The sequence below is a fragment of the Haliotis cracherodii genome, unplaced genomic scaffold (assembly GCF_022045235.1).
Source record: "Haliotis cracherodii isolate W230 unplaced genomic scaffold, xgHalCrac1.p SCAF_16, whole genome shotgun sequence".
NCBI lineage: Eukaryota > Metazoa > Mollusca > Gastropoda > Lepetellida > Haliotidae > Haliotis > Haliotis cracherodii.
In genome coordinates, this window is record NW_027266271.1 from 24,217,846 (window position 1) to 24,240,424 (window position 22,579).

The window sequence follows — 22,579 nt, forward strand, 5'->3', positions numbered from 1 at the left end:
GTCTTGAAGATTAACCATTATCCATAATCAGTCATTACTAAATGACAACAAAATATCCCTAACTTTTTGTGGCTGAATGTGTATATCTCTCCACAGCCAAAACAGTGAAATACAAGAACTGTTTCTGTAAGTCAAAGATGGATTTCTGAAGAGAAAGGAAAGGTTCTGACCACTTTTAGTTTCTGTATTTTCCCTCTTTCAAGACAAGTCTTTGTCACCAAGAGGGAAAAAACAGAAAAGTAAACTCCTTCCCTATGACCCCAATTCAAAGTGGACGCCATTTGCAGACCTGGCTTACCGAGTGACGCTCACGACGGTGTTACTCACTTCATTATGGGTCATATCAACAACACTTTCAACCGCAATACTATCACTTGTCGACTCGTTCCCATTCCACACAGAACCACATCACCAGACCCCATATCCATTCCCCAAAACGGATACCTCGACTTTGTTTACATGTCACGAATTTAGGATACACTTCTCCCAATTTTTTTCTCTCTGTTCCGGATACGTCGTATTATCTGGTCCAGAGAGCATCAGGATTACTACCTCAACACCCTGCAGATTTATCAAAAGCTACAATAAGTACACTAGAGATGATGTTTCGACTTCATATAAAGTGTTGAGTATCATATCGATGTTACTGCTGCGTTCTGGCGTCGAACTTAACCCAGGACCTGAAACACCTAACAGTACAACAAACACGAAACAGCTCAAGTTGACAACGGGTCAGGAATGTGAAACTTCAGACTTTGAAAAGCTTCTATCCGAGATAAAGAATGTATCTGCCAAAGTCGATTAACTCTTTTACTAGCAACGTTAACGTCCTGTCTGTGAGATGTGACAAACTCGAGGAAGAAAACCTCACCCTAAAATCAACACTGTCTTCAGTCACAGACAAACTGGACTACATAGAAAACCAAAGCCGTAGAAATAATCTGCTATTCCACGGTGTTGTGAAAGAGAAACAATCAAAGACATGGACAGATTGTGAAGATATAGTACATAAAATCATTAAGGACAATCTGGAAATGGGTGATTCAGATATGGCAATTGAACGTTGTCATAGATTGAATAACAGTAAATCTCTCAATATCAAATTTAGAGACTTAGGTACGAAAGAGTCTATCCTTAGAAATGCTAAACGACTCAAAGGTACTTCATACAGTATTTGGGAAGACTCTTCATAAAACGTTAGAAATAAGCATAAAATGTTAAAAACAATAATGGATGATTCAAAGGCAGTTAGATTTGATAAACTGATTTATGAAAATGGAAAGGTTCACACATAAGACCTTGAAAATGAAATACCAGTTGAGATTAATAGAACGGTATTCAGCGCTGGTCGCGACCGCCCCGCGTTTCGTTCACGTGGAGGTCATGGTGGGGGCGGATCCGCACGTGGCGCTTACAGCTAGGATCTCTACTGGGCCTTGGATTGTAACGGTAAATGAAGAATCTTTTCGTTCATGTCATGGAGCGTTAACGGTTTGAATCGCAAGTTGAAGGACAATTCCTTCGTTGGGTTTTGCTCTTCATTTGAATTGTTTTGTTTAACAGAAATTTGGAGCAACTGTTCTGAAGAAGATATGAAACAAAGCTTCCCCAATCAAAATATTATGATAAACTTTCGTGAATACAATACCAGAGATGGTGTCGCTCTTTTCGTCAAATATGAACTTCTTAAAGACGTTAAACATGTTGATTTAACTTGTACCGACTGTATATTTATAACACTTGATCACTTATTTTTTGGTTTACCACGTGATACTTTAATTTTGTTTTCTTACGTACATCCTGAAACTACGTCAACAAAGACTGATATCCATGATGTTAGAGGTATTGATTATCTTGAGCAATGTTTACTTAAGAAACTTTGTAAAATTTGAAGATCTTTCTATTATACATACAGGAGATTTAAATGCAAGAACTGGCATTTTGCAAGATTTTATTATATCTGACGATGATGAGAGTGAAACATATATGTTAACATTAAATGAAATGGATCATGGGTTCGAATCCAAGAATCTCCTGATCAAGAGCTGTGTTCTGTATCTGATTGTCTCAAAACCATATCCGGTTTTACCAAAATGGTAAACGTCTAGGATCTGCATCACTTTGTGCTTTCCTCACAAATTTATGTGATATGCCATAAAACACTGTCCAATTCTGCATTGAAAGTTAACTCACTTAACCCTAGGATGCAGGCTAAGACTGATGCTTGATCATATCCACTGCTGCGGTTATTATTATTTATATAATTTAGTACATACACACGAAAACGAAGATAAATACTGACTGTTTCTTCGTTATCATCGAAATATCTCATCGCTCCTGGAAGTTGTGCAAAGGTGTTGGACCACTTTGATAAGAGAGTTCAAGAAATGTTACACAGCCACCGCGTACGACATCAAAATTTTGTGGTAAAGTCAAGATAATGTCCAGACATGCATGTTCTTTTCTTTGTGGGCGTCACAAATCTGCATCATTCATGAGTCTTTTCAAACAATTATGAGCCGTTTCACAAATTAAATCAAAAGAAATCTGAGGTTTACGGAGAAAATAATATGAAATGCATCAATCGCCTTATATAAAACATCAGAGTTATATTTAGGGATAGAACACTTAGGCATCCCCTTCTCGGGATAGATGAAGCAAAATCGCGGCGTTTTGTCGGTATTTGTGAAGGTTAAATTTGTAAGCATTTGAATAATTATTCCTTGCGATCTATGACCACAGATACAAACAGTTGAACTCTCAAATGGACATACGCACCGCGTTGACTGTTCAACGACTAAAGGTATACAGGACGGAGCTCTTGACTGCTTATTGTACCATGGTATTTACCTTGAAGTGCCTCAGTTGTCATCACCGGAAGAAACGACGGATTACATACTAAAACGTCTCACAGTGTCCCAATATAGAGACATGTGCAGGTAAAAGTCACATTGTCATGTTGAAAATACAAAATAATAATACTCAAAGAACACAGTGGGTTCGTAATGAACGACATTTTCTTAATCCGATTTGTATATATATTTTATATAATAGGGTTTGAAAGCATTTAATGCAACTGGTATTGCATGCTTGCACTACGAGGTGCTTTTAATGGTTTCTGGTTTCTTCCTTATGACAATTTTATAGTTTCTACCTACCGATTAGTGTAGTGTGTGTGTGTGTGCTTGAGTGCGTGCGTGCGTGCGTGTGAGTGCGTGTGGGGGCATTCTGTTCACGGTTTCTCATGTAACATTGTTTATTCGCCTTCTCAGCAACATGTCGGCCTTCCATAACGCTGTCAGATGTACCCTTGCTGTCCTGACCCGGTGCAGTCCGTCCAAGCGACACCTGTTTGCTGACCCCTATTCTACCTCTCTCGGAATGACCTCATTGTGCGAACACAAGGATTTTTATAGTAGGTGTAATACAAACGCTAAAACACAAATGTTCATTGTTTTGGCATGAAGATTTAGATATGCTTCGCTAGATATTCGAGACTGGTTATTCTCTGGCGTTGACCTTTTGAATTACATTTTCTTTCAACTTTGGCATTGGTTGCACACCAGCAATATATGACATTTCTGAGACATTTTTTGCTGACGATGCACAACTTTTCTCCTTTCTCTTGAGTCGCTGATTGTCTTTTTCAGAATTAGTATTTTGAACACATGTATCATTGACATGAAAAAATGATAATACGGCAAGTGTGAGACACCATAAGGAAGCACATTCTTTTGCGAATCGTGTCAGTGGCGGCTGCTACCGGTAGAGCAGCCATATTGAAAAATCTATTCACGGCCATTACTCGGTCATTTTTGTACAAAATGTAATGAAATGTTGTAATTGTTTAGTTTGTGGCGTCCTGCAATTGTTCATATGTTGACCTTTCTTTTACCATGCTCTTAAAATCTCTCAAAATTCATATCTGGTTCCGTAAACTTCGTCTCTTCTAAAATCGCCAGGCAGGTAGCTTATCTTTGACATACACTTTTTTCCGTAGGATTCTGTTTAAATCAGTATTTATGCAGGGTTTAGAATTTAAGCAGAAAATATTTCAAACTAATTTTTGTTAAGTGGCTGTCTTTAATGGCATCATAAATTACATATCCAGGTGAGCTACAGTACAGTGGCACTTTTCATATGGTCAATTTTCAGTTGTTCAGATTTTAGTTTGTATATTTCTTTAAGAAAGACATTTCAATCAAGGTAATAAACCTTTAAAATTAATTGAACAATAATGACATAGATTTGGACCTCGAGTTAGAGTTTATCGTATGTTGTTTTTCTAGATTTTGCCTCCGGTTTTGTGATGAACGCCGACCAGAGCACCTGTGGGAAAAGGATGGTTAATTCCAGCACGCCCGAGCAAATATGCAGGCAGATTGCATTATTAATACATGTGCTGCTTTGAAGCTGTTTGATTGTATTCTAGAAGTTGGTGTGTAAGAAAGTAAACGAACAACTCTATGGATAACATATAAAGTGTACGTTTTCTTAGTGCGTTGTAGTTATGTGAATATGGGTAATAATTTACAGTTAGTGCTTCGATAAAACAGACCCATGGTGATTCCATTGTAAGATTGGTCCACCATTGTCCTAAAGGGTGGCCAGACTATTTCAAGTGAATATGAATGTGTAACAGTGCTCCGTGTCCCGTTCCTAATGCTTTCAAACCCGGGATTCGAACACACAACGACCGGATTCTGGCAGCTATAGTGTGTCGTCGTAAACCACTGAGCTGCCGTAAGAGAATCGATTTCAGCAATTAGGATACGATGGCATGCGACAACCAAGGCAGCGAGCCTAACAACCAGATCCCGATAGTCCTACGAAAAGCCCAAATTCAAACCTGGAACTTCATGGGGACCCGAGATTGGAACATGGAGCAAGAAGGTGAAAGTGTATGAACTTAATTTACTTTTTTTGTACCCCCCAACAGTAGCATCCAAACCTTCACCGACTGCATGAAAGCCTCTGTGGAATCCTGTGGTCCAAGCACTGCTGAACTGTACACGCACCTGCTGTCAACCCAGGTCCCCGCCCCCTGTGTGCAGGGGGGAAGGACGGCCACACCCATCCCAAGAGCCGGGCTGGCAAACGTGTGGCTTCAATGTTAATGACAGTACTCGCATTTATATATTCGAAAGTTGGAGTAAATCAGGGGTAAAACCCGAACAACATGAATGTGGACTTTCTTTTGTACTATTTTCTTTTAGTTTCTTGAAATACGTTACAATCTCCACACATACAAATTTCACAACGGGTCAAGGGGCTTTCACGGCATTTTCGAGCTGTGACGTCATAATACATTTTGATCGAACTTACAAATTGAGTTGCCTTTGCATGTGTTTGTGACAGGTGCCACCGGTGGGGCAAGATATGCTCACCTTTTCGCGAACACCTGGTATCATAACTTTTTTATAGTGATTCATAAACACATGCTCATGATATGATCGGATTTGTATAATCGACTCTGCTTTAAGCAGAAAGTTCTATTGGATATGGAAAGGGTTCTGTCCTTTTATTTACAAACCTCATATTAATATTTGTTTGTGTTATCAGCTAGCACAGAACCCGATCAGAGATTGAATTCTTGTTCTGTGGTTATCTTAAGTCAAACTACAGCCATTAATTATTTATAATATATAACTCTCGGGTATGTTCTTTGATTTCTATCCTCAGAAATATTACACTTCTAAATACACTGTCAATAACATAGGTTTTCATTGCAAAATACTGGGTGGCACTAGTGGCACTGAAAACAAGCAAAAACACTTCCGTCTTCAGTCACAGACAAACTGGACTATATAGAAAGCCAAAGCCGTAGAAATAATCTGCTATTCCACGGTGTTTTGAAAGAGAAACAATCCAAGATATGGACAGATTGTGAAGATATAGTACGTAAAATCATTAAGGACAATCTGGAAATGGGTGATTCAGATATGGCAATTGAACGTTGTCATAGATTGAATAACAGTAAATCTCTTATTATCAAATTTAGAGACTTAGGTACGAAAGAGTCTATCCTTAGAAATGCTAAACGACTCAAAGGTACTTCATACAGTATTTGGGAAGACTCTTCATAAAACGTTAGAAATAAGCATAAAATGTTAAAAACAATAATGGATGATTCAAAGGCAGTTAGATTTGATAAACTGATTTATGAAAATGGAAAGGTTCTCACATAAGACCTTGAAAATGAAAGACCAGTTGAGATTAATAGAACGGTATTCAGCGCAGGTCGCTGCGTTCACGTGGAGGTCATGGTGGGAGCAGATCCGCACGTGGCGCTTACAGCTAGGATCTCTGCTGGGCCTTGGATTGTAACGGTAAATGAAGAATCTTTTCGTTCATGTCATGGAGCGTTAACGGTTTGAATCGCAAGTTGACGGACAATTCCTTCGTTGGGTTTTGCTCTTCATTTGAATTGTTTTGTTTAACAGAATTTGGAGCAACTGTTCTGAAGAAGATATGAAACAAAGCTTCCCCAATCACAATATTATGATAAACTTTCGTGAATAAAATACCAGAGATGGTGTCGCTCTTTTCGTCAAATATGAACTTCTTAAAGACGTTAAACATGTTGATTTAACTTGTACCGACTGTATATTTATATTATTTGATCACGTAATTTTTGGTTTACCACGTGATACTTTACTTTTGTTTTCTTACGTACATCCTGAAACTACGTCAACAAAGTCTGATATCCATGATGTTAGAGGTATTGATTATCTTGAGCAATGTTTACTTAAGAAACTTTGTAAATTTGAAGATCTTTCTATTATACATGCAGGAGATTTAAATGCAAGAACTGGCATTTTGCAAGATTTTATTATAGCTGACGATGATGAGAGTGAAACATATATGTTAACATTAAATGAAATGGAGTATTCAGGTGATACATTCAATACTCCGAGGTTCTCTCAAGACACTGTTATTAATGAATATGGTAAAGATCATATCGGTCTATGCTGTACATTTGATATGCATATTCTTAACGGTCGTTTTCCAGGAGATATAAATGGCTCTAAATTACCTGTTTTGCCAATAACGGTGCCAGTTTAGTTGATTATATTGTCTGTTCAACGACATTGTTCGGTTCTATTGAGGATTTTTGTGTTCATACACGTGCAGAGTCTGATCATTTTCCTATATCATGTTCCTTAGTTGGTGATTCTCCATCGCTTCAACATTCAGAATCAGAGACTATACCAAGCAAGTTTGATAAATATGTCTGGAAGGAATCTCGGGCAGCAGATTGTATTGATACATTGAATGTGAATATTCAAAAAGTAGATGTAGACTATTTTAGTTCTCTTTGTAATCATGACACTTCAGAGGCAGCAGAACTGTTATCTACTACCATTCAGCAGTGTGCAGGTTAAAATAATATGAAAGTAAAATGTCGAACTTCGAATATGTGCACAAATGAAGCTAGGTATGATGACGAATGTCACTCATTAAAAACTGAGAAGTATATGTACCTTGATAAGTTTAGATCGTCAGGAAATCTTAATTTTTGGCATAGTTTTAGACGTACAAGAAATAAGTATAGAGAGGTTTGTCGTTCTAAATCATCCGTCTATGCAAATACACTTGCTGTAGATATTGTCAACTCTAGTAAACAAAATCCCAAAGCTTTTTGGTCTTATGTAAAGTCCATTATTAGAAATCCTAGTAATAAAATTAAATATCAAAAAGATATTGATCAATAGGTATCAGCTATAAATCTGATCTTTCATATATTTCACTTGAAATGTCATTACAACCTATTGCGAGAGGTCCTTGCTGCTGGAAATTCAATACCTCACCATTACACATTACGTTACACTTTCATAGAGATACTATTCATGATACTATAAATGAGTGAATCGTATCCAGCGATGCAAAACCCTTTCCATATTCATTAGAAATCTCTGCCAAAAGCAGAGTCGATTGTATTATTCTGACTATATTATGAGCATGTGTTTATGAATCCCTATCAAATAGTGATGACACAAGGGGTTCACGAAATGTTTTGCGTAATTGTATCGAACATCATGCTTGTCACTGTTGCGTCAAATTTGGAAATGTCCTCCAAATGTCTGCCGTTAAGCATTTTGAAAGCTTCTCTGATGCCTTGAATATTATAAACTTGATCAAATAGTTTTTGAGCAAGAGTCCTATTACGCTCTTTGAAATCTTTGTAGAAAGAGCATGCTGTTGACTGTTGGGAAGTTGAAGTAATTCCTTTTGTCACTCAGTCTTGTGGGCAGCGTTTTGTCACTCTGAATCTTTAGTTGCAGACCTAAATATGAAACAGATGAGGCGGTCTCACTGGTCTCCTTTATTTCTAGTTCAGGTGGGTAAAGCAGTGGAATGATATTGGCTATTTGATGGTTATTAAACGATATAAGATCATCGATATACCTAAAGCTTAAGTTAACCTTCTTGGACAAATTACATTCTTTTGACTTTGCCAATCCGAGCAGAAATTTCGATTCCTATGAATAAAGAAACAGATCTTCAAGAAGGGGAGAACAATTGGTGCCCATGGGGATGCCTACGTCTTGCCTAAATGTCTTACCCTCAAATTTTACATAGATGTTATCAATGAGGAAGTCCAACATGTCCCATATTTTTCTCAGTAACCTTCAGATGACATTTGCTTTCATTTTTAACAAATTGTCCTGAATGTCTTTCCCCAACATTTAACGTGTAGGTTAGAGCACGAGGACCAGGTGTCTAATCGTTGAAATGGTTTGTTTGAGTCCGAGGCGTGATACATTTGAATGCAATTAATTTTCCGTTTATTACAGATCAATTGCACGTTTTGAGTTATTTCTTGAAACAATCTCATAATCACAATTCTTTCTTTCATTGAATAAAGAATAAACCTGGCCCTGCACATCAATAGCTTCATGGTCGGACTTGTGTCGGGTATACGAGCCTAAATACAACAACGTCAACTAGGATACGAATGTCCATGCACGCATAAATACACACACACACCTCGCACGCACGCACGCACGCACGCACGCACGCACGCACGCGAGCACACAGGCAGGCACACTCACTCACTGGAGTTTTTATTGTTATACTCAAAATTAGACAAACCTTTCACAGTCCTTGGGAACCCAGCTCCCTAATGCTTGACGTGAGAGGTAATTACATTGATTGAATGCTAAGGTTCAGTCAGAAGGGTTGGTAGGGTGTCACCGTACCCCGACTGCATATGAAGTTACTCATGATATCAACCACATGTTTGTCTGGCCCTACCTTGATTATTTACTGACATATATATTTACTGTCATATGAGGAATAACATTGCTGATTGCAGCGTTGCACAACCACAAAATATTCACTGCAATTAGACTGGGCAAATGCAAAAGAAAACGAAACAGCATATGTTTGCGCATGTAATTTATATATTCATATATGCATATAGGTATGGTTGAATCATTGGTTAACTGCAGTACAATCGCGTATTTAAACTGTCATGTAGGATTTTTGTTAGCCAATCAGCGCCGACGTTGATCCAATCTTTGTCTTCAGACACATAGACGGGGATTGGCTGAGCAGGACATCTTTGTACATGCTGACGGTCGTCTTGCTGCAGCCGCTCACTGCCGACACCAGACACTTCTGGGTGGCATTAGTGTCACTGAAAACAAGCAAACGCACTTCCAGAGTTACCATATACAATCCTGAGTAGAAATATCATATGAAAACATTTGCATAAAAAACTCTTAAAATAGTTCCCGTTTTACAGAAGCGTGTCTCTCTCCGTCGGTATATTCCTTGTAGCTTGTCGGTACGTTTAATTAACACCTGGCAGTTCCAATGTCTGACTGGAAATAGTGTCACCACGTCACCGTGGTATGGATCGTTCCTAATGCCTGACCACGTGGAGATTATTATTAAGTTGTCTAAATATTTTTGTAATATTTGTAACACATTATGAAGAGTACATCGTTATATTCTATGCTGCTTCACACGAGCATTGACTCCTTTACCTATTATCTACGTGAATACAACTTTGAGATGACAAAACATGATTTAGCAACTGCAGTGGGAATTCATCCGAATGGTGAAGTTTACTTACTCGCACAGATGTCTCAGGATAATTGAAGCCAAAGAGCGTCGTTTACTGCCGCACGCTGCTTTAGGTGCATTTTGAACACACTTGGTGTCGAAATCTAAGAACAGATCATCGTAAGGATGGTTCAGTGTATTATTCCGAAATTAAAGCAAGTTCCAATTAATTGCAGGTAACCCCTCTCCTCAAATATACATGGCTTCTGTTTCTGTTTTGATGCTTAATTCATTTTAAAAATGTCAAATTTTACCGTCTAAATATCAACAGGTAAGCCATATACGTTTCCTTTTCCGAAAAGATACACATATAAATAACAGATCGACATCATGTCGCATATCTCACCCCCAATGTGGCCGCAGAGTTTAGCCAAGCCGTCCTGCACTGTCTGGGAGTCGGCCACCGTGGGCTGCATCACGTGGTCACTGCACTGCTTCTGTACCCACAGAGTACAGTTCACAGCCAGCTGGTAGTTCTTCAGATTACTGTACGATATAGAACGTAAATCTATGTTTACTTTTTAGATCTATGCATAAAAATTCAGAGTGACAAAACACTCTCAGGAATACTGTATGACAAGAGGGATGACTTCAACTTTTCATCAGTCAACTTTCCATTCATGTCGAGCAATATTCCAGCAGCTTTCTACCTAGATTTCAAAGAGAGTTATACGACTCTTTCTCAGAAGTTGTTTGATCAAGGTTACAACATTCAAGGCCTCAGTAAAGCATTCAAACAGTTATATGGCAGACGTGATGAGGCCATTCCAAATTTGACGCATCAGTGACAAAAATGATGTCCGATGCAATTCACTATTTTGACTTGTGCCATATGTTCCCGTGTTTTGGCAGATGAACATGTGACTTGCTTTTGCATTTGTTTGTGACGGGTGCCACCGGTGGGACAGGATACGCTCACTGTTTCGCAAACACCTGGTATCATCAATATTCCATAGTGATTCATAAACGCATGCTGATGATATATTAAGAATCGAGGAAGCGCTGCCTAGTCGAACCCATCGAGAACTTTTCGGAGAATGTGAAGACTCTCCAACACTGCATTACCCAGTTTGTCAGAAGGGCTGTATTCCTGGCAGTAAACCCGGGTACTCTCCCAATGTCAGTCAACAGATTGGAGGGTACCAAACCTAAGGCACGGAGAACAATGGAGAGTCGGACAACTTGGTACTTGGGATGCAAGCGTGACATTTCGAAAGCGAGGTCTGCATATTTGCCATGTTATTTCTGAATCTTGTCAATCATATTAGTGCCAAAAAGGACAGAAAATTCAATGATATAAATGATTTCATTGGATTTATCAAAAAGGACAAGATCAGGTTTGTTGGCCTGGGTATGTCTGAGGCTGTATACGGGCCTACTCCAAAGAATTTTGTATTTATCATTTTCCATGATGCCCTCTACATATTCAGGGTCTTACCATGGATGGATCTCTGTGTCAAAACAAAAGTATTGCAAAGACGGTAATAAAATGATCGGGCCATTCCATTATGTCGCTTAAGACACTGTGTTTTTTCCAAAGCTGGGCATCCACTGACAATGTGTTGGACAGTCTCATTAAATTCATTGCACATTCTACATTTCATATCTAAATTTTGAGTCCAAATCACACAGTGGCGGTTTCAAGTGGGAAGTGACTGGTCCTGAGCAGCAAACAGAAAGGCTGCTGTTTCTGTTTCACTTTTCAGGCCAGTCGACCTCATCCAGGCGAAGGACTCTGCAGGGTTGCTGATCATAAACTGCACATAAACTCGATGCAGTGGTCGTTCAGATAGCCTTTCCTTGAAAACCTGATTTGATATGGCACTTCGCTTAATTGACACTCATTTCTGTACCGTCCGGCAGTACAGAACTATCAACAAAATCAACACTGACATTGAGATTATGTCCCGCATCCTTAGCTCGTTTACGTAAACTGTTGAATGCCTTGTTTTCATCATGAGTCTTGACATGCTTCACGAGAGGATCATCATCAGACAAATATATGTGTGCAAAAGTGCACAAAACAATTCTATTATGAAGAGCCTCCACGTTGATCAAACCACGTCCTCAAATTGTGATTGGTAAATATAACCGATTGAGAGAAGAGCGAGGTTGGTGGGATCTATTGTCTGTAGTCCGGATCATCCAAACCCTCTTTGCTGCATTTTCGGCGACAGTGTTAGCAAGGAAGTATGTACCTGCACAGCTGTAAGCTGTTGAATCGGTGACAGGTTTAGCAAGGAAACCTGTTCCTGCACAGCTGTAAGCTGTTGAATCGGTGACAGTGTTAGCAAGGAAACATGTTCCTGCAGAGCTGTAAGCTGTTGAATCGGTGACGGGGTTAGCAAGGAAGTATGTACCTGCACAGCTGTAAGCTGTTGAATCGGTGACAGGGTTAGCAAGGAAACATGTTCCTGCACAGCTGTAAGGTGTTGAATCGGTGACAGGGATAGCAAGGAAACTTGTTCCTGCACAGCTGTAAGCTATTGAGTCGATGACAGGGTTAGCAAGGAAACTTGTTCCTGCAGAGCTGTAAGCTGTTGAATCGGTGACGGGGTTAGCAAGGAAACTTGTCCCTGCACAGCTGTAAGCTGTTGAATCGGTGACAGGGTTAGCAAGGAAACATGTTCCTGCACAGCTGTAAGCTGTTGAATCGGTGACAGGGTTAGCAAGGAAACATGTTCCTGCACAGCTGTAAGCTGTTGAATGAATAACAGGGTTAGCAAGGAAACTTGTACCTGCACAGCTGTAAGCTGTTGAATCGGTGATAGGGATAGCAAGGAAGTATGTACCTGCACAGCTGTAAGCTGTTGAATCGGTGACAGGGTTAGCAAGGTAGTATGTACCTGCATAGCTGTAAGCTGTTGAATCGGTGACAGGGTTCGCAAGGAAACTTGTACCTGCACAGCTGTAAGCTGTTGAATCGGTGACAGGGTCAGCAAGGAAACCTGTTCCTGCACAGCTGTAAGCTGTTGAATCGGTGATAGGGATAGCAAGGAAGTATGTACCGGCTTAACTGTAAGCTGTTGAATCAATAAGTGTCAGCAAGGAAACATGTACCTGCACAGCTGTAAGCTGTTGAATCGATGACAGGGTTAGCAAGGAAACTTGTACCTGCACAGCTTCTTGTTTTCGTCCAATGTCATTGCGTTCAAGATATATTGACTTGTGGCATCACTGGATGGTTGTTCTGGGACAAGGAGCGTTATCCCGTTGTTCATTAAGCATTGAAGGTAGCCCTTTCGGATGGTTTGATCGCTGGAACAGTCCACCTGGACTGTATCTACACCGGTAGCGTTGACATCTGATGAAGGTAATATATAACATCAATATGGAGATCACAGGCTTACATTACGTAACTTCGCAAACAGGCAGAGATGGGTTGAAAGGGTTCCCAATTAATTAAGAAAGTTAATGAAAATGTAAATCTCTTGTCTTATGTTTCTTTAATAGTATTTTGTGAATTAAGTGAAGTAAAAGGGACAATTTATAACGGGCAATATATTTATGATATGACGTGGTTGAGTAGATCAAGGGTGCCAAAACATTTCGAATCCCGGTTGGCCCTGATTATGTTTCTAAGCATGTCTAAACCCGTCTCGTGGCTTTCACCACGGTGGTAAACGTCTATGACCTGCATCTCCCACATTCAGCTAATACGCCGAGATACAACGGGAATACTATTAAAAGCGGCGCTAAACCAAACTTACTCACTCACTCACTCTTATCTTACGAACGTGTAGAGATTGAAGTGCAGCTGCTTGTGTCTGGCTGTGATGCTTCGAACATCTGCATGCTGAGTTGACCACAAGCAGGCATGAATCTTCGGCCACATACCATCATCAACTGTGTTGACCTGCCATGCATATAGCAATACATCATTTAAATGATGACTCAAGAACACTTCCAAAATTGAAATCACGTAAAGTTAATGATTTCCTTGACGCAATGGCATCAGAATTGAGCAGCTATTTCCTGCAATTTGTCAATGTCCTTTGCTCTACCAATGAATATTAAAAGTGAAGGAAATTTAAGTCCACTTTGTGGTAGATTGGTTTATGTGAAAGAAATTCTACTTGAATTCAACACGTCCTGCAAGGGAGATCACCTATTTTCATATCCACCCGAACACAAATTAACATTAAATAACCAAAAACGAGGGTAATTTAAGGATATATTTCATTTTCGGTTGTAACTTAAATGACAACCTTCTTGCTCTCAAAGACTAAAACATTTCCACATTTTCGTCAGTAAGTGTGTCATCAAGTGATGGAATTCAAAGAATATACATTAACCTGTTTCGATGTTATGACGTTTGCCTCCTTATCATGGTCCTTAACCTTTGATATCATTAATCTGTTTGCAAAGTTAGCAGCATGTTTGTTCTGTAACCTGTTCATGGATAGAATATCGCTAACAAAATACTATGAGGAAATACGATGAAGAGAAACCGAACAGGTAGCATGTGCTTGTCATGCACTAAGGGAATTGTCGTTGACGTGGACGTGGACGTGGATGTGGATGCGGATGTGGATGTGGATGTTAACGTGGCGTGGAGGTGGACGTGGACGTGCGTGGAGGTGGACGTGGACATCGGTGTGTGGACGTGGGTGTTTGGATGTGGATGTGGACGTGGATGTGGACGTGGGTGTGTAGACGTTGGTGTGGACGTGGATGTGTGGACGATAACGTGCGCGTGGACATGGACGTGAATGTGGAAGTGGACGAGAACGTGTAAAGTGGGCGGCGTGTTTATGGATGTGGACGTGGTTATGGACGTGGACATGGTTATGGATGTGGACGTGGCTATGGACGTGGACGTGGTTATGGACGTGGATGTGGTTATGGACGTAGACATGGACGTGGACTTGGTTATGGACGTGGACTTGGTTATGGACGTGGACGTTGTTATGGACGTGGACTTGGTTATGGACGTGGACGTGGTTATGGGCGTGGACTTGGTTGTGGACGTGGACGTGGACATGGTTATTGACGTGGACGTGGTTAATGACGTGGACTTGGTTATGGACGTGGACTTGGTTATGGACGTGGACTTGGTTATGGACGTAGCCGGGGATGTGGGCGTGGTTATGGACGTGGTCGTGGTTATGGACCTGGGCGCGTGGGTGCATTAGTAAAAGAAATGAATTTGTCCTTCTGGCAAAGAAGAATTTGAATGCCGAAGTTGGATTTTATATTTGTTGTTATTCCTAATGACCGTTTAATCTGACCTTTGGTACAGTAATGTTTTCAACGTATGCTCGTTCCTCAACGACAGAGCAACACTAAGAATGCCGCAATCATAACGCACACACATACCTGTGTTATCTGAAGGATTAATATCTGATAGAAGTATCGTAACTTACGCACAAAACGTCCTCTGCATTAAATCGGTTATGTTAATACTGAGTGGATCGCTGATGCTGATGGCGCCGGTGATGTTGGCACAATCAACGATTTTCGGCAAAACTTCCTTCAGGCAGGTTTGGTTGACCTCTTTAGAATCAATCACACGCATAAGGTTATGCAACGAAACCACAACACTAATCAGTTGAACAGACATCTAGTCTGGCGTTTATGTGTTGTACATATGAGAACTAAATTGTGTATGTGCGAGTGAGTCTGTTTCTACGCCGCAATATCACGGCTGGGGAGACCAGAAGTAGACGTCACACGTTGTATCCAAGAGGGAAACCGAACCCAAGCCTTCGGTGCGACGAGCGAACGTTGTCGTCAGTTGTCTTCCCAATCGCCCTGTTGCTCTTTAGACAACGAAAGGGATGATATGACTGGAATCGAGAGTACTTAATGATGGTGAAGGAAGGTCTGGCTCGATACTCTTTTTGAAACACAAGACAGAAATCAACTGGAGCAAATGGTTCTGCTATGTCGAATATAACATCCTCTGGCTAAAAAACGTATCCCGTAAGGTGACATTTGTACTTCGTTCTGCCAATCAAGGCACGTTTTGATACATACTACAATAAAAGGATAAAGCGTCACATTGGATGGAGATATATTTCTATGCGGTTCAGTAAATGATAAATATTGTTCTTGTAACTACTTATTTTTAAAAAAAAACATACAACATTTCTTAGTTGAATGTTCAATCAAAATTCAAATTATATTAACTAATTTATGAATATAAATACTTCAAAGACTCGGTTCCTATAGACATTTCTGGATGACGTTTGTATTGTTTTGGTCAAATCCAGTTTTAAAGTGGATACTTAATTTTGCCCGGAATTTCTAAAAGTTATTTTTAACTTAAACCCTGTGTATCATGTTTGATCCTACACTTCTATCAAGGTACATAATAAAACAAGAAGACAGCATAGGCTTTTCACAACATATGTCCAGTCCATTTGTCTTTTAGACAAAGAAATGTATTAAAAACCATACATACTGCCCACGTTTGCGCAGGAATACTCTTCTGTCTTCCGTATTTTGTCTGCCGATGGAAACATATCCTTCAAGAAGGGTACATCCAGTAAACACTTTCTGGATACCCGACTGCTACACACGCTCGCTTTCACATAACTGTCAATATCACTGAAAATACACAATTGTATACGACACCGTTATTGCATGAACAATTTGCAAAATCTTAAACTGAATTCTACCAAAAGTTTTGAAAATACTGAGTGAAAATATTTAGACTCATAGTTAAAATTAAAAGGAAATATCTGGTTGTGATCTGTACCTGAAACATTATCTACTCCACAAACAAAATCTTGACCCAGCTTCCTGAGAGACGTGGTCATGTTCCACGCATTGTTCATACACACCTACAAACTTTAGCTGCTGAAGTGGGGTCAAACGTGCTCAACAGGTTTTTCACTAATTCAGTTGGTGATTGTGACAGGTTGCGAAGCATGCTCGCGGCTGGCAGTTTGAGGGGTACACCGTACACATCAAAACACTTCTGATTCACTGTCATTATACTTGATGAATCGTTGCAGTTTACGAGGTCGGTGAGATCGATGACATCGATGGTTCCATTATTCCCTGAAATTGTATGTAATGAGATCAATAAAGACTGCATGCAGTACGGAGAGCTACAAGCTTTCGTTCAATCGGTTTTACAGAAAATTAGTTAGCACAACATATGATTTTAGCGATAATTGTTCAGCAAGTAGAATGTACCCTTGGTTTAAACAATTTGGTCGACATGGTAAGACAAAAAGAAGAAACAATATAAGCTTATCTAGTGATTTGCGTATTGTCTTCACATTTCGAAGTGATGATGATGATGAGTGAGTGAGTGAGTTGGGTTTAACACCACTTTGTACAGTATTCCAGTTATATCCCGGCGTGTCAGCTTAATGTGGGAGGAAAGCCCGAAGTGATGCAGGCCTCAGACGTTTACCACTTCCGTCAGACCGACGAGCACGGGTATGGTGCTGACAAACCTAGAAACATAATTGGGGCGAACCGGGATTCGAACCCCCAATCATAGGTTTCTGGTGTGGCCAAGGGATGCAACTCTGCACTGCGACTTGCGGCGACTTAGGCGACTGGGCCACCCTTGCCCCCTGACATTATGACCCCGATCAGTAGGTCCAAGTGTGCCCTCCAGCTCAAACATCTGCTCATATCCATAGTTCGTAGATTGTGTTATCTATTGAGAATTGCCCAGGAGCGCGGAAAGATTCAATATATTATCGTCAGAAAATTCAACTGTTTACAAGAAAATTCAGCTCGTGGTAAGATTGTTGTCATATGCTTGTCTGCAAAGACGACTTCCGAATTCATAATAGTTTTTCACTTGTCAGTCACATACACGTGCGCGCACTCACATGGTCAGTAATTCGAGAATACACTGTCACACACACACACACACACACACACACACACACACACACACACACACACACACACACACACACACACACACACACACACACACAAACACACACACACACACACACACACACACACACACACACACACACACACACACACAGAGGACAGGTGGTCGGGTACCTAAGAGTACAATGTCACACTGTTGGTCACACACATATATGGTCGGTTATTCATAAATACACTGTCACACACAGAGACGCGCACACACGTGGTCGGTTTATCAAGAATAAAATGAAATGTCACACACTCGGCAACACACACGCACGCGCGAGCGCGTACTCATGTGGTCTGTTATTCAAAATACACAGTCCACTAGTTGGATGTGTCCAGTAGTGCATAACGTTCCACGTTGGCTGACATCATTTCTGCTATTGTAATATAATTGTTATTAAATACAATTATCGTAAATACGATATGACGGCTGTTTCTTCCTTTACCTTGGAAGACAATATTTACATAACTATGGTTAGTAATTATTATCAGGACATTTATGCCATTAACTCTTTTGTTGAACTAAAATTGTCTCAATCGGACGTTCATTATTGCGTGAATCAGACTGTTTCTTGATTATGAACAGTGTATGGACAATAGACTCGTTTTAGCATATCGGGCTTAAGAAGACAGTTATATGAAATTCGTTAAGTTCAAACTGTTAGTTTGTAGGAGCATGTTCAATGTGAAAAGTTACAGTCGGAATTTGTTTTCTCATCATGCAACCTGGAAAAGGTTAACTCGGGGTATTCAGAACGACATTTCCGACTGTACGACTGATTCCGTAAAAATCCTCGTCTATCTCTCGCTTCGATGGGATAAACATTTGAACGGAAAAGACATTACATAACCCGTGGGAAGTACTGCCATACAAGCCATCTATTAGACATTCCAGAATGTTCCTTTGTTCAGTTTTCATTTTTTTAATTGAAAATTTCAAAATATTTTTTAAAGCGTAGTTTGGAATGGACGTCCCCAGTTGAGAACAGTGCTGCATAACACGAGAAAGCTGCTTTCTGATTGGCCAATGTCGTCTTTTTGTTAGTTATTTCATTGGTCGGTCAAAGTTTGCGAAAGGTCGCTCTGACGTGACCCGTAATGGGATGTCCTCAGATCTTTTGCCTAGCGGTAGGAAGAACTAAGAGCCGCGTTTAATGAAATTGTTAAACGCCACCTACAACATTATTTCACCTTCATCACGGCGGACAGTAAAACATCGAGCTCTGTCAAGTGAAACCAGCGGTTGGGCAATGATCGACGATGTCGATGTACAGTGACATACAATCAACAATCACAAGTCGAACTCTGTAACCGCCCGGTCCTCATAATCGGCTGCTAACGAACCTAATCTTGCGTTGGTGTTCACTAAAGGTTGGGCGGGGGTGAGAATATGTCCCCAGTACACCATTGCTAGGCTTACGAGGCAACTTAATTGGGAACATGTGAATAATGCGCGTGGGAAATGGTCTTAAGAGGTTATTAAATGTGTTGGGTGGTCAGGTTTTAATGGCTTCGTTGATGGCGTGTCAACGTACCACGACGAATCGGATCGTTTCTCATAATATCTATCACTGGTCTGTCTGGTCCAGACTCGATTAGGTACAGGCCGCCGTCATATAGACTGAATATTGCCGATTGAGGCGTTAAATACACAGACGCACGCACGCACACGCAGCAAATTCTGCCTGAGGACGTTCAGTGAACAGCAACGCAAAATTAGTTTTAATACTTATAGAAACCAAACCGGTTTCCACAATATTTGAGAAATTAAATCATACTTATAGACTATACTTGTAAGTTAAGTTTGATCGATATTTGCAAAGGAACCTGGCAACGCAGTAAAGTCACGTGAAACTATCCTGGAGAGTTCGCAGTGTCAAGAGATACTAACTCAAGATAGCTTAAGCTGACACTTACTGCGACGGGTATATAAACCAGTGTTGATGACACAATGCACCTGTTGACAATGTGGGTCTATGCAGAGAGTAATGGGAGTTCCCGGCTTTTAACCGACAGGGATGTTTGCAAGTTTTTCATACATTAGCAACAGAACAGATGTTTGGGCACACGAATGACTTCTACAGTACCAATGAATCGTCTTTTACATGTTTTGGTGCTGCTTGTGTCTGCTACCTTCTGAAACCGCCAGTTATTCAACGTGGTAAGTAACATCTGATCATACTGTTTTTCCTTCATTGGATTAAATCTATTTAATGAATCTGTGGTTAAGTCTTGTGAGTGCACGTGACATGGTGCTTTAGGAGAACTGAGTCATTCAACTGTACTTACTTGTATGCGAAGGACCCGTGAGGATCCGGGGTAGAATAGGTCTTCAGCAACCCATGCTTGCTGTAAAAAGCGACCATGCTTGTCGTAAGAGACGACTAACGGGATCGGGTAGTCAGGCTCGCTGACTTGGTTGATGCATGTCATCGTATCCAAATCGCGTGGATCGATGCTCATGATGTCAATCACTGGATTGTCTGGTCCAAACTCGATTATTTACAGACCGCCGTCATATAGCTGGAATATTGCTGAGTTCGGCGTTAAACAACAAACAAACAAATGTAAGCGAAGTTTTATCGAGATTCTCGAAGGCATCATAGAACAATTCAGGTCACGTGTTTCACCACCCCTATTATTTGATTTAGACCCTCTATCCTATTAAATGGATAATTCCTCAATACCATTGCCGTGAAGAGTTTGTGCAGCGTTAAGCAGTAATCACTCACTCGCTTTCACCACACGCGAGACATTTTTAGTGACAGTTTGACAGACATAAAAACGTACCTGAAACCGTCGAAAACAACATAAAAACGAATAGGCACAAAAGCTCCATGGTTCCATATGTCCACAACCAAGAAAGTTCCTCTATATTTATATTGTGCTTGAAATAGACATTGTTATCATCGAGAGAGTAACATCTGGTAGACTACAAGGACACCTTTGTGTACGCGACACACGCCGTTACATTTTTTAACTTCTATGACAAAAGATAACGGTATTGTGAAATAGTGTCCATGGGAACAACAGGGTTTGTTTCTAGAAGCGTTTTTTTCCACGAATATATGTTACAGGCCAGGTGTAAAATCCCTCATTGTGTAAAGTAACTTTTCACTTGGGCAATTTTCAAAAAGCCTCAACGTTTCAGTTCTTGTTCAAATAGACTGAAAATGTATATTGGGTTTTTTCTAGCTTCTGATCCAAGCATAATTAGTCTGTGGTGATGTTTTTACGTCCTTTTGACCTTCTTAATGTTTGTAGGCAATCTGTCAACTAAATGAGCAAATAGTTCAGTCAATTTGTCAATCAGATTCTACACATCGACTGTAACATATATACTATGTATAAATAAAAACTATTTCTGATAATTCGTTTTTAATGATACTAGTAACTGAATGAAAGGTTTGATGATAATGAAGCCCCTGAAGATTCGGTGTAGAATAGGTCTTCAGTAACCCATGCTTGCCGTAAAAGGCGACTATGCTTGTGGTGAGAGGCGACTAACGGGATCGGGTGGTCAGACTCGCTAACTTGGTTGATGAATGTCATCGATCCCAATTGTGTGGATCGATGCTCATGTTGGCAATCACTGAATTGTCCGGTCCAGATCCGTTTATTTACAGACCGCCGTCATATTGCTGAGTGCGGCGGTAAACAACAAACAAACAAACAAACGTGATGATAATGACTATATTGTGGTCACGATTTGTAAGCCAGCATATTCTGTACATAATAAAACAGTTGCCAGGATTGGACAATGTCCCTTGTAGTTTCCTTCGCTTTGTTTCTGTAAATAAAATGGACATTTCATTTGAAATATCTACTTAAGGGAGAACCCATTTTACGATTGTTTTTACGCATGTGTTTACGAGTCTCTATTAGCTAGTGTTGACACGGGTGCTCGCAAAAAGAGAGCGTATCCTGCCGGATCAGTGGCACCAGTGCACTAATCGTGAACGAAGTTAAACGTTAAACCCTGATTCCCCTCACCTCACCTCACGTTGACGGGGTTTCATTGTGTGTTTTATTTGATAACAACAATATTTGCGTTCACAATTTTATTTAGAAGGAAATAAATCAAACAACTACATTGTTCATTGTCCAACTAAACAATGGATGTAATGCCCCGAAAGTAATTCTTCATCAAGACACGATGGGATACATAAATAACTGCGATCCCCGACCTCGTTTAAAGATGGTACTTAAGTGGAGTGCGTCTGAGTGGAGTATTCATGTTAATCTGCGGCATATAAATCGGTATTTGTCCGGACTAGTACAAGCAGCCACACACACTCACTCACACACACACGCTATATAATTGCAATAATCTTGGACGCGACGTTTAAACCCCATTTCACCTCACTTCACCTTGAATAACTGACCCTTATCTCTGTGTGTGCGTGTGCGTGTGCGTGTGCGTGCAAGCCAGAGAATCGGTTGTGCACGTAACATATAGTTACAAATATAACTGAAGATGTCTAGACCCTTCAATTTACATTGTCATACGATCATTTTCTTACTGTCAAATATGACGAGACATATATCCCCCATAGCGCTTTTGTTACACATTAATTCTGCACAACTACTCTAGAGTATTAGATCGGAGGCATACCACACTGGTCCGGACTCGATTATTAACAGACCG

The 22,579-nt window shown here is 40.3% G+C and overlaps 2 protein-coding genes and 1 pseudogene across 3 annotated transcripts in view; 2 read left to right on the plus strand and 1 right to left on the minus strand.

Annotated features, from left to right (window-relative positions):
- The first annotated feature begins 1,140 nt into the window (after positions 1–1,140).
- Positions 1,141–5,167, plus strand: LOC139463634 (uncharacterized; annotated as a pseudogene).
- Positions 5,168–9,387: 4,220 nt separating this feature from the next.
- LOC139463972 (uncharacterized) lies at positions 9,388–20,803 on the minus strand. Its single transcript, XM_071245442.1, has 9 exons — positions 20,722–20,803; positions 16,863–17,082; positions 16,481–16,626; positions 15,441–15,570; positions 13,812–13,930; positions 13,189–13,378; positions 10,421–10,560; positions 10,085–10,178; positions 9,388–9,643 (listed from the first exon to the last, which is right to left on the minus strand). The coding sequence occupies exons 1-9, from the start codon at positions 20,768–20,770 to the stop codon at positions 9,493–9,495; spliced, it is 1,239 nt and encodes a 412-aa protein (XP_071101543.1). The 5' UTR covers positions 20,771–20,803; the 3' UTR covers positions 9,388–9,492.
- LOC139463974 (uncharacterized) overlaps positions 19,899–22,579 on the plus strand; it is a 45,636-nt gene continuing 42,955 nt past the window's right edge. For both annotated transcript variants that reach the window (XM_071245444.1, XM_071245445.1), the window contains exon 1: positions 19,899–20,092. In XM_071245444.1, coding sequence (XP_071101545.1) covers positions 19,987–20,092 — 106 coding nt within the window. In that variant the 5' untranslated portion in view covers positions 19,899–19,986. The remainder of the gene's footprint in view (positions 20,093–22,579) is intronic.

Coding starts and splice junctions, on each gene's coding strand:
- LOC139463972 (XM_071245442.1), bottom strand. CDS start 20,770: ATGGAGCTTTTGTGCCTATTCGTTTTTATGTTGTTTTCGACGGTTTCA. Junction 10,561..13,188: donor GAAAACAAGAAGCTGTGCAG/GTACAAGTTTCC, acceptor TATATCGTACAG/TAATCTGAAGAACTACCAGC. Junction 10,179..10,420: donor ACTCTGCGGCCACATTGGGG/GTGAGATATGCG, acceptor ATCTGTTCTTAG/ATTTCGACACCAAGTGTGTT.